At 29.3% G+C, this 20,338-nt stretch overlaps 2 protein-coding genes and 1 long non-coding RNA gene across 4 annotated transcripts in view; 2 read left to right on the top strand and 1 right to left on the bottom strand.

Annotated features, from left to right (window-relative positions):
- The window catches only part of LOC142322455 (protein Wnt-5a-like), a 485,502-nt gene that overhangs the window by 247,610 nt on the left and 217,554 nt on the right, over positions 1 to 20,338 (bottom strand). The gene's annotated exons all lie outside the window — the stretch shown is intronic.
- LOC142321100 (uncharacterized) lies at positions 1,672 to 11,110 on the top strand. The gene is made up of 3 exons (XM_075359096.1): positions 1,672 to 1,808; positions 7,720 to 7,891; positions 10,732 to 11,110. Exons 2-3 carry the CDS (start codon positions 7,740 to 7,742, stop codon positions 10,991 to 10,993), a joined length of 414 nt encoding a protein of 137 aa, XP_075215211.1. The 5' UTR covers positions 1,672 to 1,808; positions 7,720 to 7,739; the 3' UTR covers positions 10,994 to 11,110.
- On the top strand, positions 13,697 to 19,357 carry LOC142321099 (uncharacterized). Its single transcript, XR_012755581.1, has 3 exons — positions 13,697 to 13,865; positions 18,131 to 18,313; positions 19,100 to 19,357. It is a non-coding gene; the product is annotated as an uncharacterized LOC142321099 (long non-coding RNA).

Raw genomic sequence — 20,338 nt, 5'->3', positions numbered from 1 at the left:
TTTTAGTATAAATTTTAATGAGAAAACTCTTCTAGACTTTTTACAACTTTAAACTTTAAGAAAATAATATCTAATTAAGATATTATTTAATATAATTAAGATAATATAATATAATTATCTAATAATAATATAGATAATGTAGTAGATATATTATTATTGTAATAATAATATAATATAGATAATATAATTATCTAATAATTAAGATATTAATATAATAACTAATTATCATTACCTTGATATTCACATATTCGCGGGCGCGAGCAAACACACACACAAATTAACACAAAATAGCTCTTATCATACTAAAATAAAAAAACGCATAACAATAATATACTAAATAAAAAGAAATAATTTTAATTTATTACGTATTTTTTTTATTTTTAAACACGTTCTAATAATTAGGTAGGCAAAAACCCGATAGTAAAAAGATATGCAAACAGCCAACATACAAGCAGCAGATAAAAAGAAACAAGCAACTAATAGTTCGAAAGAAAGTTTTAAAAATTATATTCGATAAATTTAGTGGCTTTACCGTTAATATTTCAAAAAAATAATTCATCGAAAAAAAATTTACAATAAAAAAATTATGTCCCAACCGACCACCAAGAAAAGTATTTTTTTAAAGTTTATTATGTTTTAAATATTGTAATTCTTGATCTACTGATCTACTACGATTAGAAAATTTTCTAATACGATCACAAAAAAATTAAAATCATACCCCTAATTGCGCGCGCGCCGTGAGTGTGTGTGTCTCACTAGAAATGTCGCAGGTTGATTTGTACATAAGCAACTCGGACAGGTTGACAGACTTTTATTGGATGATGGCAATACCGCTGGGTAAAAACCACTATTCGGTGTTTTTCTTCACCAACAGGAAGTTTATTCCGTGGCCCGCAATAACATGAAAGAATCAGAAGTACAACTAATGGGTTTCAAAAGGGGACAGCTAAAACTGTACTGTTCACCTTTGATATTTCAGCGAGGTGAAGGAGTGAGAAGAAGGCCTTTGGTTGATAGATCATTAAGCTTACGTGCATTTACCTTTCTTTTGCTGTACTATCGATCGCACTAGGAAGTGAGAATATATGAGCATTTAGTCGTATATTAAGTGAACACTTGCCGATATCATGGAAAATTAATAATTCTCATTACAATTACTACTTAATTTCCGCTTAATTAATTATCCACTTGAAGGAACTAATTGAAATATCTGAAAATAAGTTTTTTTTAAATTTTCTTTTGTTTTTTATTTTAATTTTTTTTTTTTTTTTAATAATAATAATCAAGAATAATATGGCGTTTTTTTTTTACATATATATATATATATATATTAATTTCATTGCGTTTATGCAAACAAAATATCGTTGTTATTTCGCTTAAATTTATAACAAAGATTAATTAAAAATGTCTGATAAAAGATACACGTATTTATATACGTGTATCTTTTACCAGAAAGAAACAATAAACGCTAAACATAAATAAAAAACTAATAAATATACTATAACACATTTTTTATTTATTTTTTGCGTGGAGAAATATTATTACAAAACGGATTCTTCTGTTTCTTTTGTATTATTTTTAATTAAAACTTTTGTTGAGTCTATTTAAAATATTTTTGATTTATTTCTTAATAACAATAAATTACAACGTTAATAAAACTGTTACGTGAAAGAAGAACAAATAAGACACGTCAGGTTATTTTCAGTATTTATATACGGTGAAATAAAATCGTGTTACACTAATGTTACATTTTTCAGATTCTACTCTTCATAAATATAACTGATTATCGCTATATATCTTTAAGGAAGGTAAGAAAAATATTGTGTGATATTTTATTACGAACTAGTAATTTCAATTTATCCGTTTTTGTTCTTGTTGATGAAAATAAAATTCAAGTAATATAATAATTTAGAAAAATTTGAAGAATATAACTTTTATAATTAGCAGTTACATTCGGTAAAAATTTAATTTTACAGAAGAAAAGACTATTATCTACTACAAAAATAAATATTTAAAAATAATAATCTTTAAATAATTCATTGTTTATTTTGTATAGGTCGTTAATCTGGTAGTACGTAAGTTTTTTAAAGAACTAAAAATGAAATAATAAAATCTAGTAAATAGAAGTTGCTGAAAAAAAATTCTATAAATTTTGAATGTTTTGAAATCACCACGAAATTAAAAAAGATATTATAATAACTTCCTTGCCTCTAATTTAAATTTATACTTTTCAAAGTATAAATTTAAAAAATAATTAAAAATTCTTATTTTTCTCCTAAAGCAAATTTTTATATTTTATTCTTTTAAATTGTTCTGTTTAGATAAATTTATTAAAGAAATTTATAAATTATACAAAATAATTGTACAATAAATAAAATTGTAAAAATATTGCTGGAATTTTTCGGAATATGTCCAATTTTTCACCGATTGTGTAGCTAAAGGTTATTTTTATCATCGCTACCCTATTTTTTTGTTTATTTATTTATCATAAGAAAAATAAAGAATGTTTTTTAACTAAAACTTGCTGCATAAATTCACAGAACAGGAAACCCAGCTTTAAAATAACTCAGATTTAACCCGTTAAATATTTTAAAAAATCTTAAAAATATAATTTCGGGTAAATAAAAAAAAATTAATAAAAATAATAATATTAAATAAAATTTTCCGCCCGTTTCTAAGAATTACGGAAAAATTTTCTATAAAATTTCCCCTACTCAATTGACTTTTTAAAATAGAAAATAATTATACAATCTAGAAAGTTTATTTAATCCGTTATAGTAATAAAAAGTTATAAAAACTCATATAATAATTGGAACTCACAAAATGTTAATTTTTAGGAACGAGATGGTTATTTTAAAATTAATTTCGGTTGATGTTAAAAGTATGAACAAATTTCAGCTATTTGTATTATAGACTTTAGAAAATACTTTTAAAATTAAACTCGAATTTATTAAATTTTATTGCGTATTTTAAATAGTAGCGTCTCTCCTACTGATGAAGGGAATTAACAAAAAAACTTAAAAGCGAATCAACCCCATATTACATTTGACTTCTATCTGTTTATTTATTTTTTGACGGGAATATATAGGCGTGATAATGATGAGAATTTAACAACAATAAGGTAATTATTATACTAATTACAAGTATAAACTAATTATACCTGTTGTGCATTAGAATAAGTAAAAGAAAGAGAAGACTTACCCAAAATTGAGATCTAAAAAAAAACAGCAACAATTTAAAATGTTATGCAAAAATATTCGGGGAATTAAAATAAAATATTATTCTTATATAATATAATAGCCAATATAAGTTATGCAGCTCATACAAAGTATAATTTCAGTAAATTAAAGTATAACTCTTAATATTAGAGTAATGCAAATGTTTTGTTTGTCTTTTCTAAACATTCATTTTAGAAAGGTAAAAATAAAACAGTGAATTCATTTCTGCACCCTGATTTATATATACTGTTTCCTAAATACGAACTTTTTCACATCCTTTAAAGTTAAAAAAAGGAACAAGTGAAAAAAGTACTTATGAATTAAAAGCGGAAATAAAACAAATAATTTACAAAGTAATTGCATTTATATAAATTCATAGAACAATTTTCATTCTATCGCGGTGAAAATTTAGAAAAACTTTTTCGGCTATTTTAATCACTCAAAAATACAGTTCTATTAAATTTATTTTCAGGTCTTTTTCTCTAATATTATTGATTTCCAGGTGATCACATTTTACTTCCGTTCACTCTTTCGGTTTAAAAACTACACAACAGTCGATTGATTTTTATCAAAGCCGATCATCAGTTAAAAGTTTCGTGAATGAATTTTTCATGTCAAATTTGATAAAATGATCGATTAAATTTTTTATTACACGAATATACGGATAATAATTTATTTTCAATAGTGAATTAAATAATATTTTTGAATTTCATTACAGGTTACCTTTATGAGTAATTTTTTTTATTATTTTACAAAGCAATCGTCTACTGTAATAGCAGTAGAATCGGAATTTTCTATATCGTGAAAATACTTTCTTCATTTTCCGATAAAACTATTGAAAAAGTCTGCATAAGTGTTTTCTAATCTAAAGTATTTCATCGTTCATCTTATCAAAGGAATTTTTCTATGTATATTTTCTAGCGAAGTAAGACGTATAGAAACTAAAGATCAACCTAAACATCCTAATTATACGAAACTCAAATAGTGATATTTAGCCTCTCAAGTCCAAACACCAGTTTGCTGGTTATCGTGATTTCATATTATTATAAATTATGAAGTCTATTAAATAAAATATTATATTTCGGTTGAATTTGTAATCGCTTTTTATTTCCATTCTCCCTAAAGCAAATATTTAACATCCATATAAACGGTTTTGATAAAATATAAGTAATTGTTAGTCCCCTGACGGAAACATTTCTTCGCTGAATCACTTCGCACACCAAGACAACGTTTTCATACGCATTTACTACTGCAAGATTGGTATTACTACAATAATCATCGTTAGAGTACATGTCGATTCGCATCCAGGTTATTGTAATTTCCTATATGTGAAATGCACGGGTGACGATTTCTTTAAATGCTATTGGTCGGCTGATTTTAATAAAACTATATAATTTTTCATAAATTTTATTATAACGAGTTAACATAAAACTGTGTGAATGCGTAGTCGTTTAATCGGCCTTTTTCTGAGAAATACATTTTTCCACTTTCCTAAACAATTAACTAAAAAAAATACCGAAAATTGTTCTAATTTGTTATAATTTACCGCTGCCAAACTAAGAGGGTTGAAGAAAATAAATGGTCGGCATAGCTACTGGGCGGTCGAAAATTCTTCATCCTACCCTACTAAACGGCATTTGTATGTATATCATCTGTGTGTGGTGTCCCCCTTAGCTTAGCACCGGAATGTGCCGATCACTAGCGGAAAATCCCGATTCGTTATTACATGTCTTGTATGGTCAGGTGTATACTTGTTTCTTTCTTCTTTCTTTTTCCTGTTTAGCCTCCGGTAATTACCGTTTAGATAATACTTCAGAGGATGAATGAGGATGATATGTATGAGTGCAAATGAGTGTAGTCTTGTACATTCTGAGTTCGACCAATCCTGAGATGTGTGGTTAATTGAAACCCAACCACCAATGAACACCGGTATCCACGATCAAAAAAAAAAAGGTCCTAGTAAAGCCAGTTATTTTTACATGGATTTGAATGATAGATCGTGGATACCGGTGTTCTTTGGTGGTTGGGTTTCAATTAACCACACATCTCAGGAACGGTCGAACTGAGACTGTACAAGACTACACTTCATTTACACTCATACATATCATCATCCTCATTCATCCTCTGAAGAATTATCTAAACGGTAGTTCCGGAGGCTAAACAGGAAAAAGAAAGAAAGGTGTATACTTGTTATATTATTATATATCGATATACCGTATATGTGTCGGTATGTATGCGATATATATGTATCGAAGATTTGCGAAAATTTTGTACTTTTTAACCGGATCCGAATTTTCGGACGAAAATCGCAAATATCTCGAAAACGGTCGGTCCTAGCGCTCTGAAAAAAATTTTTGACCCCCCTCAAGCAACACCCCATACACTTCTAATGTTACCCGACTTTGGTGCGCTTTTCACCTGCCCCAAACGGAGCACTTGAAAATATTATTAAAACGGGACGCTGTTTGGAAATTGGAGAGGTGGTGCGATAGGGTGCCACCGTAATATCTCGAAAACCGCTTATCCGATTTTCACGATTCAAACGGCGTATGTATCAGCAGGTCAACCGCTAACTGTTCAACGTATCGGATACATTCTTGATCGACCGGATCTTGGTTATACGGAAATTAAATCGTTTAGCCATAGGTTTTGATTGCATTCACCCACAGTAAAACGTACCGATCCGATCTTTCGCTAAATACGCTCAAACCTGTAGCTAGCGCAGCTGTAAAGAATAAACTTATGAAGACTAAAAAGTAGAAAATAAAAAAATATATAAAAAAAAATATTTTAAAAACCACTCTTATATTAAATCCACTTAAAAGTAGTAAATAAAAAATGTGAAAAAAAATGTAAAACCCCACTCTTAAATTAAACGCACAAAATGTAAAAAATAATTTTAGGATGGTATCTCAGAATATATTTGACAACAAGCTTTAATGGTGATATGTAAGATTATGTGTAAGTCACAACTCAAATGGGGCGCCGCGGCTCCCCACTCTTTACGCCATTTATCACGCATATGAAAAAATTGGCAAAACCATCAAATTATTTATTTGAAGCTATGACTTTCACATAATCTTACATATCACCATCAAAGCTTGTTGTCAAATACATTTTGGGATACCATTCAAAAATTATTTTTTACATTTTAGTACGTTTAAGTGGTGTCTAAAAACTTTTTTTACGTTTTTTTTATTTATTTATGTGATTGTTCTTCTTGATACAAATAACCAAAGAGTTGTTGTTTCTTCATACTACAACCAAAAAGCAGGCACCGGGATATACCGATCGCTAGCGGAAAATCCCGATTCGTTAGTATCAATTTCTAGAGTTAAATTTATAATTTAACTTTCGTTAAATCAATTTTCACATTAAAAAAAAAATATTTTTACACGAGAGGTAATCAATTTTGGACACCTAATAGTCCCATTTTGAGACGCCGCCCGCCAGGGGACCCGCCTTGAGGGCCCAGCTGCGGAGGCGTACCACAGGCACGTACTGCAGCTAGCTGACAAAATTTTTTTTACTTTTTCAAAATTAAAATGTCTGTTTCATTTTATCTAATTTATTATTTTCTGTTGATGTTAGAATTAAGTTTCCAAAGCAGACTTGAAATCTGAATAAAAAAATAATCGAGAAATCTTACGTAGCTAATGGAACCGTCGTTTATTCTCGGTGAAATTTCGTACTGCATATAACTTACGAACAGTAATATCTTAAACCCTGGCTGAATTCAACGTATACTGTCATTTTTATGATTTTTCTGACAGAAACTTTCGCTCTCGAAAACAGCAGTGCGAAAACGGTCGTTAGACCGTTTAATAAACTTTGACGAAGACTAACTCATGCGATTACAACGTAAGTGCCGAATTAAGAATCTCCTTTTCTGAAATCAGTTAGAAGTCCAACTGGAGGACTCGCTTTGCTACATAATCACAAAGAAATGGTATAAACTAAAAGTTTTTCTTCCGGTAAAACCGAAATAATCAAGAATTATTACCGTACAATTTCACATTTACATTAAATAAGCATACGAGGAAAATTAGAAATGTTTATTCAGTGATTTATTAATTTTTTTAAATTAAATTTCTAGTTTATTTTAATTTATTAAAATGAATATCACTTGATTATTTATTTTATTAATTATAATTTCTCAAGATATATTATTTAGCATATTATTGAAAAGTGTACTACTTGTAATAGGATGTTAGCATAATTATTTTTTGACTACGGCAATCGGCAATAAAAAATGTAAAAACATGTTTTCGGTGAATAAATACACAATTCATTAATTTGTTAGACATATTTTATTTTTATTCAATAAAAAAGTAACAATAATACTAATAATCGTAATAGTAAAATTAAAAATAAGAATAATAATAATTAGAAATATTCTGAATTATTATCATTAAAATAATAAAAAATGTTGATTTATAATCGACAAAAAATAAAACGGTAAATAATTTTCTTTAAAAATTAACACGGTTTCTTTTTTCAGAGACGCATTTGGTGGAAGAAATGGCTTTCAGGACATTATTTCTTGTGGCACTAACTGTAGTTCTTGTAGAGTCAAGCAATTATGAAATTAAACGAGAAATTCGCCAAAATCTTCAATTGAAAAGTAATTTAACAACTAATCTCGTTATTGGTGAACGTGTAGATGGAGATAGGTAAGTAGTATCAATAGTGAAATACAATTTTTCTGCATAAATACGAAATGTTTTCGGAAGCTCAGAGCATTGAATTCAAAACTCTGAAGTCGGATTTGTATTTCGTAGGCACCCAATACAAAACCTAATTAAACGATCAGTAATCAACGATCCATTGGTAAATATGCTATTAAATATAAATATATCAATCTCTATGAAGCCACACATCAGAAATATTTTCGCGTAGCAATGCTGAATAATTTGTCGTACGAAAAAATACTTTGTTGACATCGGGTGATATTTTTCTGTTACAATTTTTCATAAATTTCTGACCGATTAAAAATGTCATCTCTTCTGTTTATTTAAAATTGAATTTAAAAACTTTCTTTTATAAAACAAATATTATCCTGACCGAATCATAGTTATGAAAAACAACACTGAATTCTCTCCTTTTTCGTTTAACATGTATAAGTAATGTACATTAACAGAAGTTATTTCAACTCCTAATATTAATATTTTAGTTTATTCTTATTCTGATTTTATTAATTTTTTATATCTTCAATATCAACATACCTTATTTATGCATATACATAACGTTTTCTATTTTCTACTTTTTTCCTGTTAATAACAAAGTGTGTATTTTTTAATACTTCTCTGATAGAGGTTTTGGCTGGTTTCATTTGATCGTACGGATAACAGTATAAACACACTCAAACATTATTATATTAATACAATTCATTATTATATACAAATATACACGATGTATTACACAAATAAAAAAATTCATATTCCACACGGTGTTTCAACCAGTTTTGTCCACCTTACTAAGAAAATCGTACACGTAAACATTAGCAGACGTAAGGGATATCAAATCATACAATAGGCGTTCCCTTCTAAACAGGAAAAATTTCTCTATGATCTTTCGAAACCGTTATTAATTTTTGCGGATTAATAAAAACTATTAACTCTTATAAAACTACTAACATCGTTTAGATAATAACACAGACGAAAACGTACTGTCCGACAACACCGGTCCTGATTGTGACTTGGTAATGCCGCGTGAGACTCCATGATAGAACCGGGTGGTGGTGCGGGATTTGTCCCCGGCTCCTGCGCGAACCGGAATGAGATTACGTTCCCCTTGTTAGGTGACCTAAATTGATCGGCTTATTTGGGTGTAGGTCTGAATTTCTATGTTGCGTAAAATATAATTTTGATCGGTATGAGTGTAGCACCGATTTAAATTTCAACTCGTTCGTTTTCTGCGGCATTCACAGTCACGAACGGTGCCGTTAAATCCGACTAGGCACGGGGTTCGCGCTTCCGCGGTTTCGGTCGGTTACTTTGAGGGAATCGTGTTAGATTGGATATGAAGATGTCCGTTTGAGGTCGTGAAGGCAAAACTTGATTTGTATTTTACTGACGCAAATATCTGCCGAGGCATTTCCACCGGTGGCATTCCGACCGGGGCCTGGCTGATGACTGTGAGATGTAATCAGTTAGAGGGTCTAATGATAACCTTCGGTAAAGCTCCTCAGGGCTCGGAACGGAGGATGTGGTATGGCAACCGATAATGTCACAAGGTGGATGTCTTCCCCGTACGGTGTTGGGATGTCGGACAATACTGAAAATTTGCAGATTTTTAGACGATTCATTACACGCGTGGATATAATTTGAAAATAAATTTGAAGTAAAAGATACCAATGGTATTTGACAAAAGTATCGACTTTTACATATTCATCTCAAAATTAATAATCTTAAAGAAAATTTTACCGATGTAAATATCTGAATATTTGCTTAACTCTGTTGAAGATAAATCCACTGAAGTATTCACGCACATAGAAACATCCGTTTTAAAATTATGAACGATCCTGTCCTAAGGTAATAAGAATTTATATTTTAGAATAAGAACGCTCAAATTCTGCATATATCGATTCTTTTTTATGCTGGTTGAAAACATGGAAGGATGAGGGTTTAAAAAGTTAGAAGTTTTGAAATATCTAATTAAGACGTACCCTTAAAATAGCTTGGAAAGAACGAATAAAAAGTAATGACTTTTTAGGTTTTTAGGGAGAATACATAATATTGTAAAAAGGATCAACTCAGTATTCAACATTTTGGAATATTTTGACGGGAAAAGTATTCTTTACGTCATTTAAAATTCAGGAGACAATCGACCTGAAAAAGAATGTTCGGATTAAAAAGACGTCAATGATACGGAATTTGAGAGGATGGTCCCTTTGTTCAGGCACAGGATCATTTAGGTTTTCAGCTAATAAAGTTGGGATATCCAGGATGGTAGTACATCTTCAATAAAAGACGGTACTTGAAGAAAAATCGCTAATGTAAGGTTCACGGTTTTTATTTTCCGTATTTAAACTTTAATTTTTGCGAAATTATTTTTTATTTATGGTATTCATTTCGTAAACAGTATTTATACAATAAAGTAAAAAATATAAGAAAAGTACAGACCAAAACGTTGGCAATCCGAAATTTAATCTTTAAAAAATCTAAACCGTTCAAAATATTGTTCACCACCTTCTTAAATACAAGGTCATTAATGAACTAATTATTATTATAATGTTACAGACGATAAGAAAATTTTAGCTAATTAATTTGTTCTGAAGCGTTTAAACAAAAAATAAGAATTAAAAAAAAAAGTGATCAACCATGAATTCTGCAACCACCTGATTATCACTAGCTCGGCAATAACCGGCTAAATTTAATCTAACTTTTCAATTACTCGATAAAAACTTTTTATTGCATAAACACTTTATAAGTTATTCATTCACCTTTTTCATAACTATTCTAATTAGTTTAACTTTGTTACTTAAGAATTTTCTTTTCAATTTTTTTTTCAGATTAATATTTGAAAGCTTAATTCACGTACCAACGATTAAGAATGGATCTCAGTCGTTAATGGCAAAATTTCCTCCTGAAGGTCGAAATCTTTCTGATAAAATTACTTTTATTAAAGTAGAGGGTGTGTCTAATACAGATTCACCGAAAATAATCAAAGGAGGAGTTAATTTTAAACATGTTCATTTTGTATTTAAATGCGACTCCGAACATTCAAAAGATTATATCTTATCTATTTATGGAAAAAAGAAAGATGAGAAATGAAAGATAACAAAACATATCATACGATGTATTATTAAAGCTAATTATTAATCCCATTAATAATAATGTAAATAAAAGGAAACTGTTAATAAATATTGTATTCTACGATACAATACAAAAGACTAAAATTTCTTAGACTATTATATTTCAATCCTACTCTACTCTTTTTTTGTTTATTAGCCTCCGGATTACAGTAAGGTATTACTTTAGAAGATGATATGTATGAGTGTACAAGTGTAATCTTGTGCAGTCTCAGTTCGACCATTCCTGAGATGTATGGTTAATTGAAACTCAACCATCAAAGAACACCGATATCCTCGATCTAGTATTCAAATCCGTATAAAAATAACTGGCTTTACTAGGACTTGAACGCTGGAACTTTCGACTTCCAAATCAGCTGATTTGATAAGATGCGTTCAGCACTAGACCAACCCGATGGATCATCGATAAAAATGCCCCCACAGCTGTACTCAACTCAAAAGATGGCTGCAATTATATTATTGCAACTATATATTATTATTCTTGAAAGAATCATCCTCTTATATTTCAGAGAATTTACGCTTGTCACATTCATAAGAGGGACCAGGGCTTATATTACTAAGAATAATTACAATAAACTTTAATTTATATTACAGTGCAATACTTTTAGTCAAACAAAATGTTTGATAATTAATCTTTTTTTTTATGATTACAATCACATTAATGGCAGATAGCAACGCACGATTACAATACACCATTCCTTCATGAAGATGTCAAGTAAGATCTGCCATATTGTTAATTTTATTATTCTTTCTTTTTTTTTTTTGTTAGATATCCTTCGACGATTATTCCCCGAAATTGCAATATAAGTTAAAATTTTAGGAAAAGTTATTGTACTAAAAGTCAGCATTTTATTACGTATTCAAACTGAAGATGTTATTGTTTTTTTTGTCGTCGTCACTGGTATAGTAATAATTTTTTTTGATTTTTATAGCATTGGGAATCTTGGTGAGTTGCATCAAACCAGTCAAATTACTGAAGACAAAAAAACAACATATTACCGCATAGCTTAAATTATTTTGATATTCAAATTTATGAATTTTCCCGCGAAAATTTTATATAGTTAGCTGGAAAACTTAAAAACATAAAATAAAGCGTACCTCCGCATTCCAGAGACCTAGTTCGCACCCAGTAGTAGGTTTTTACGTCATTTTTTATTTTATTTTTTATCAAAACTGGTTCAAGGATATCTTTGCATTTCAAGGAAAAGTATTATTATTTTGATATAACGGTTTTTTTTGGTCCAGCCGTATTTTGAATAAAAATAAAAAATTAACATGAAATTAATATTTTTTAATTTAATAAAACTGCTCTAAAATGTAATATGTATAAATTTTTCAATTCTTGTTTAAATTATTTCTTAAATTTGATGCTAAATTAAGCGTAAATAAGTTATAATATTATTATATTAATTCGGTTTATTAGTTTATTTTCTTTTTCTTTTTGCTAACAAAATAAAAGAAAAAAAACCATTCACTTTTTACCAAAAAATTTGTTGCCAAATTCAAAGCAACCAACTTATCTAAGCTTGAAATTTGACTTCAAATTTGAGAAGTAATTTAGCGAATTGAATTTCTATTTCAAAAGTGATGAAATATATTGAAAAATACTGTATTAATTTTGAAAAAAAGCAAACTTTCTAAACATATCGGCGGTAATAATAATTAACTACCATCATTCTAAGAATGAGTTAGAACATAATCTGACTCAATCGATCAGACACAAGATAAAAGTAAATACATTTATCTACCGCAGACAATGTCTTTAAGTTCCGAATCAAGAATGTTGCGCTAGAAAATTGGAAACATTCGGAGTATCGATCGATCGATAAAAAATTATTTATTATGTAAGAATAATGTTGTTAAAAGAAACAAATTTATTTATAATTCATAAATTAAACACAATTTGTAAATCATAATCTTTTTTTAATCGTGACAACTAATTAATAAATATAGCAAACTCATTGTAATTTTTTAAAGACGTTATTCCTAACAAGGTCATTCATTATTTTAATTACAACTGTTATCGAAAGACCTATATTTATGAACTTCTGATAGCAACATAAAAAATAAATGTCTATTCGTACAACTAGAATAATTTTAAAAATACAAGGCTACGTCTGCAGATATTTTTGTACTTAACATTGCAAACTACGTACCTACATTAATTAATAGCCGTAAGGATACTTCAACATTAAAATACGAATAATACAACTAATCATACATTTTTTTTAACGCGTAATAAATACTTAAATTTTCTTAAGTACGTAGTCCTTAACAAACACGTAATAAAATTTTACATCTTACTATTAAAATACAAACCAAATTATTTCAAAATAAAAAAAAGAATTAGTTTTATTTTTAAATTGTTTATTTTCGTAATAAATTAATAATTATTTATCGAGTTATATTTATCTGTAGCGATACACATTATTGCTAATCGTTTACAGTAAATCATTACATAATTATTATAAAAAGTTAATTGCTTAAATAATGTACATTATGAGAACTTTTAACTTTACACTCGTTTATACAGTGTTATCAATAATTATTAAAAAAAAAAAAAAAAAAAAAACAAAACACACAATCACACAAAAACAATAGAAATTATTCATAAAAATCCTGTTTATAAAAACATAAGAGCACTATATTCTCAACAAGATGTCATTGTGTCATCGACGTTCAAACTGCCAAGTTACATAAGATACAACAGTTCAATTTTTAAATACGCATAAATGTTAGCAGACTGTGTATTGTTTACAGTAACAATATGTTTACTAATTATTCTAATAACAATCATATGGAGGATAGAAAATCCACGTGGTGTTTATTATTAGGTAAGTGTGTTTTTTTTTTAATAACATTATTTTAAGCTGCATACTCAGTATTCTAACGGATGCCAATTTTAATTTATCACATGGAAAAGAACTTCCAATCAAAATTGCAAAAGAAAGGATTTTTAAGAAAAATGTTAAAATAATACTATACGTACAATATTATTCAGTTAGTTTACCTAACTGCATTTCTAGTCGCAGAAAATAATAAATGATTATTTTTTTCTCTCTTCGCTTTTGCTTTTTATCCGTGCTTCCGTAGAAATTTCTGTTTCATTAAAAAGTTATTAAATAACCATATTAAAATCGTAATTTATGATATTAAAACTACAGAAATGTATAGAAATTAATAACAAAGTTAACGGATGGACATTTCTTACTTTATCTTTAAAATTAAATTTTTTAAAGAAAATAAAAATTTTCTTTTGAGAAAATCCGCATAAATAAAAGGAGTAATAGGAAAAAATAAAATTATAAAATTCTTACGTAGAAAACATATTCAAATCCCGTTACCGAAAGTGTTTAATTTTATGTGAGTAACTGAGAAGATAAACATTTATCGGTGTGTAATTTTAATACCTTAAATCGCACTTTAATTAAATTTTATAAATAATGTATCGATGTAGTAGTAGAGAACTCTGCGCGTTAAACATTATAAAACAATAAGCGAAACAAAATAATTTTTATCTGTAACCGCACCGACTCCACGTTACCTAAATGATATAATCTTCCGTTAAAATGCTGATTTCCCCAAAATAACCTGCCAAATTTTGAATAAATGAAACGCTAAAATAAAATTTAAAATAATTTATAAATTTAATTCGCTTTATAAATAAATCACTCGATCACCGCTTACAAAAGGTGAGTTTTTTTTTCATCTCCTCCCCCGGGTTGGATCAACGTGCAGCATAAGCACAGCCCGGAAGAGTATCCATTACTCTAACGAGCCTACCCGCCTACCGGCCGTAAGTCCGACATGACAGGCAGGCCCGCCGATAGGATCTTAATTTCCTTGCCCAGCCGCTAACCCCAGTGCAAAGCCACCAGGTCCGACAAAGTCGTGCCCAGCGACCCCATCCTGGAAGCCGGGACTCCGTCTTGCATTGGCTGCCTCAAACGGAGCCAACCCGAAGGTCACCTCCGCCGGAACTCGGTCTTTCAAGCGCCTGCCTCTAACAAGCGCCACCTACAGATCGCACCTGCCGGGAGTCTGTCTTATCAGCTCCGGGGCACCAGAGTCCCGGCATTTCATCATCGACGGCCGGCCACCCACTCAAGAGTGGACAGACGCCGACTCCACAAGGGGCTGTCCAGCACCCCACTGCTACCCCACCGTTCACTGCGAAGGAGAAACTGAAAAGCCAGACAATGGGCAACAGTCACCTTCCACAAATAAACACCAAGACATCAACTTATTTGCGAGTTGAATTAGCGGTTCAAAATATTACTACACAAATCATAAGTTGTACGATACAAGACTGTCGTCATTGCATATTCTTTTCTGTTCATACAATAATACTGTTAAAGGGATTAATTTAACCCTAAAACTATACTTAAAATTGTGTAAAAATACCAAATTTTGTTTAAAAAAAAAACCAAAAAATCATTCAGAATGGCCCAGCAAAAAAATAAATCGCTTAACAACAATAACAACTTTTGTTTTTAAAGCGCATGCTGCTTATTTAAATTTCAATCTCTGTTATTCAATTAAAATTTTTTAAAGTTTTAGTTAAACTGCAGACGATTAGTCCTGTACCTTTTAAGAAGATAGCGCATAAGGTTTCGCATAAATTATCCATCACGTATTATTAATAATGGCTGCTGATTCTGTTCATAAGGGACTAAAATCTTTTTTTTTAAATATTAAAAAGAAAACCGAGTATTTCTAAATTTAGTAAAATTACAAATTCCTTTCTTTATCTTTTCTATTTAGAGAAAAAGTTACAAATGTAATATTTCTGTAACAATAAGATACAAAATTATTTGCTTTTCAAGAGAAAGAATTCCTATTTTTTTTAAATAATGAAAATTAATCATTTCAATAAATTAAAGTTTACTAATAAATGGTGATCTCTGGGACGGAGTGGTAGCGGGTTGACCTTTCATCCGAAGGTCCCGAGTTCGAGTCCCGGTAAGGCACTTTTCATACGCTACAAAATTCCATTTCCCCGCCCAAGCTTCAAGCTCATGCGGCGATATCATAAAAAAATAAAAATAAATACGCGTTTTGAAAAACTGTTGGAATTTTTTTTATAAATAATGGATTATCGATAACACAGTATCATTACCGTATAAAGTTAATAAATATATTCGATATAAAGTATTAAAAATATACTTTAAACGACTCAAAATATTGTCATTTGACAAGTTTTATACGGTGGAAGTGTAAAGTTTTACGATAGTTTAACCCAGAGTAGCCGTAGCATTTTCTTAATTTCTTGAATAGTTTTAGCAAACTAATCTAGAGACTTTTTCTTAACATTACTTTTCCTGAAATAAGTGTTTGTAAGAGTTAACACGCGTTAATCTTCAATTCTAATTATAAAGAAAAAAATTTAAACTGTTACAGATTAATTCATTCGTTAGATAACTGTTACGTAATCGGTAGTTAAATTTAAAACTGTTGTATTAAATACCCTACTTTTAAAATAAAAAAATAAAAATAGGAACTATTTCATAAGAATATTTGTTTATCAGTGATAGCAAAGACGTTCTATAATTTGTAAATACTTTTAATATACAGCATAATAAACCTTGTATAGATTAAGAAGAAAATTCTCGAACTTTTAACATCGATCCATACATTTTGTCATTTGAAAATCGTTCTGCTTAGTTATTCTAATTTATTCTTTTTTTTATTTATCTTCTAAAAAATAAGTAATTTTAAATTAAAGACGTGAGACCTATTTTTCACTATTTTCAATTTATTTGACCTGCACTCTTTCATTTATAAAGGATTATAAAATTAAAAAAGTAAAATTTGAGACTACGATATAGATGAACTCTCTAAGCACTTTCATAAAACTTAACTTTTTAACTACAAAAAGCATGAACATTAAACGTAAAAATTTATGTTTACTGCAATATATTTGACAGCATGTCTTAACTGTAGAATGTTACAATAAAGTTTAAATTTTTTCTGAGAAATATCATATATTTATTTTATTATTAATAAATAATATATATACATATATATTATATTTATAAAAATCGTCTCAAGAATTCAGGGGATGATCCTCACGTTGAAATAAAGAAAAAGCTTTACATCAACATATATAAGGAAACGCTTATAATACCGGCTGTCGGCCACTTTGTATTTTTAACATAAAAATTAATTCTTAGGAATGGTTTATCGTCTCGAACTGAAATTTCGTTTACTGCTCCTAGAGGTTTACTTGTAGAAAAATAAAGAACCTGATTTCTCAATTCATTTCAAAATGATAGCTACGTAAACTTTTCAACGGTTAATATTTTTGCAACCGCTGATTAATTTAAATGTAATTATAAAAAATTACAAAGAAAATGACACCTTATTTATTCAATCCTGTTATTGAAATATTAATATTAATAATATTACAATAAAGTAAAATATTATTGAAAACTATATTGGAAATATTACAATAAAATATAATTGAAATCTATTTTTAGTTATTATAATAAATACATTAAAAAAGTAATAAAATTATCCAGTAAGATCGTAGGAAATTAGTTAATTTTATTATTCAAGAGAAGAAATAAAAACTGTTTTTTTAATCAAGCGATTCGCTTCAAGAATTTTTATTAAAAAAAAAAATACTTTTATTATATATTTAAAAAATATAAACTACTTTTAATATAATTATTTTTTTATTAAAAAATATATGTATATTTCTTTATTTTTTTCAATAATTACTTTTTAGTTATACTGATCATTTTACATTTAATGCCCTTTCATTACGTCACAAGCCTCTGAGCTTAGTTTAGATAATCTCAAAATTCAAAACAAAATTGAATTTTGTGAGGCAGTATTCATCGCAGAATACCTCTGGGCACTGCCTGTGATTCATTTACAATAAACTCAAACGTTGGAACGTGTAAAAATTTAAGGGCGCGCGCGCACACATACATTCACAAAAATACACCGAGTCTAAAAAACACTTTAAAACCATTATTAGAAAATAAACCAAGCGCTTTATTTTACTGGAAATTATAGGAAGTACACTGTGATTAATATTTTATTTAAATAAATAAATAATAGTAATAATGTAATGTTCTTTGTTATCTGAAAGGAAAAAGGAAGTTTTGTCTGTTCTACACAATTGATATGAAAAGACATCTGTGTTTAATTATCATAATGGGTGGAGTGAACTACCACTACAAACATAATAAAATAAAAGCTTGTGACAAGCAGATAATCCACTAATCAATATTTTACTTAACAGACTGCTGTGTTCACATACTTTGTGAAAAAGGTAAGTTATTAATATTTTGTTTTTTATTATTGTTATTATTACAATAATAGTAAAAAAATAATCTTAAAAAATTAATTTAAATCTGAAAAAGTGAATCTCTAAATATTTTTACTCAAATATAAATCGATGAGTTAAAAATTTATTTATTACCAATACATACATAACAATATATCTTCAACCGTAATCGAGGTGGTTAATATCAATTTTTTTGTTCTATAAATACTGAGAGAATACAAATTTTTAATTTATATTTTTTATCTTACTAATATAAACGGTATTGTTCGTTAACAAAGATATTAAAGGGAAAAAGACGTACCGATGATTTATTATTCCAGGTTGAATACAACATTACTGTATCATCATTGACTTACACGTATCAACTGATTAAAATCAAACCGATCTATCAAATTCATTCCACAAATTAACATACAGTTTTATTTTTTAACCGATCGCAAAACTATTTTTATAAACTTCCTCCTTTACTTCTGCTCTGCGCTAATATTTTTAACTTTAAAATACACAGCGTTACACCAACATTATTACTTGTACTTTATGTTTTTCAAACTTTGTCTTTCCATACAATTTTTACCTTCTACAATTTTTTTTATAATTAAATTAACTTTGATGTAAAAAAACTAATTTTTCTAATAAGGATTTGCTACAGTTTTATTTCCTCCGATTTAACTCCAATATTTCAAACTTTGTCACCCGCTAAACTATTTAACGTTTCTAAGTACAACCAATATGGTTTTTTGTTTATTTATTTTTTGTTTTGTTTAACATCAGGGTTCGCAGTTAAGCATTACTGCACAGAGGACGAGATGAATGATTTGTAGCGTGTGTGAAAAATGTCATGCCTGACCGGGATTCGAACCCGGGACCTCCGGGTGAAAGACCGAGACGCTACCACTCGCGCCTCGGAGGCCGGCAACAACCAGTATGGTTCGTTTGAAATGTTCAAACGCCTGTTTTCAATTTATTACAATTTTTATCTTTAAATTAGGGTTTGCTTTTCTTAATCAGCTGCTCCTCATTATTTTTATAAAAAATCTAGATTATTTAGAATTTTTAGTTTAATTCCTAATTTTATTAAAATTAAAAAAAAATTGTTGTATCAACATTCTAAACATCTATTCATTATTAAAAATACTAATTGTATAGCTTCATTTTACTTCAGCCTGCAACCTAAACCAAATCTAAAAGTTAGAATAACCTCCTTTGTTATTTTATTTACGTAGACAAAATTTCCTACCGTAATTCAGAGTCAAATTTACACCGCACAGCATACAATTAAACTCTACTGAATATACGTAACTTAGTCGTGTTCAGTGTTTGCCGACGATTTTAATAATTCATTTCCTAATAAGGATAAAAGATTGAGGTTATTTTATTTTATTCCTATTCTTTTTCTTATTAACCAATCCAAGCTTATTATCTTATTGAAATTTCTTTTCAAAAAAACTGAAGGTAAGATGACTAAATTCGCTTTTATTAATAATTTTTTCTTAACTCGACTAAACGTTCGTATGATATGCAAAAAAAAATTATTATTATTATTATGACCTATAATTATTATTGTATGGTCGCCGACGTTATACCCATTGCTATTTTGGCAAGGGAGCGACAGGTGACCTATAGGAGGCGACGGGCAGGCGAAGACCGGGAGACCATTGCCAACGAGGAACGCGCTCGCACGTTTCTCACATGGCAAGAAACCTGGGACCACGAGACCAGAGGACGATGGACGATGGACGGCAAGGCTTATCCCTCTGGTCAGACCGTGGACGAAGAGGCGACATGGAGAGATGTAATACTACATGACCTTTCCCTATGACATTACCTCCATGTCATAGGGAAAGCGCCGTCTCCAGACTGCCTCTATTGCCCCGGTGTACGGGACGACGCCGAGCACCCCTTTTTCAAATGTGCTCGGTGGGCGGCAGATCGAGGGACACTAGAGGCGGATCTCGGAGCACCGAGCCCCTACAACGTGGTTGCGATGATGCTCCGTAACCTGAGCAGCTG

Source organism: Lycorma delicatula, chromosome 3 (genome assembly GCF_047948215.1).
Source record: "Lycorma delicatula isolate Av1 chromosome 3, ASM4794821v1, whole genome shotgun sequence".
NCBI lineage: Eukaryota > Metazoa > Arthropoda > Insecta > Hemiptera > Fulgoridae > Lycorma > Lycorma delicatula.
Note: the sequence above shows the minus strand (reverse complement) of the source record. Positions and strands in the feature narration are given on the sequence as shown.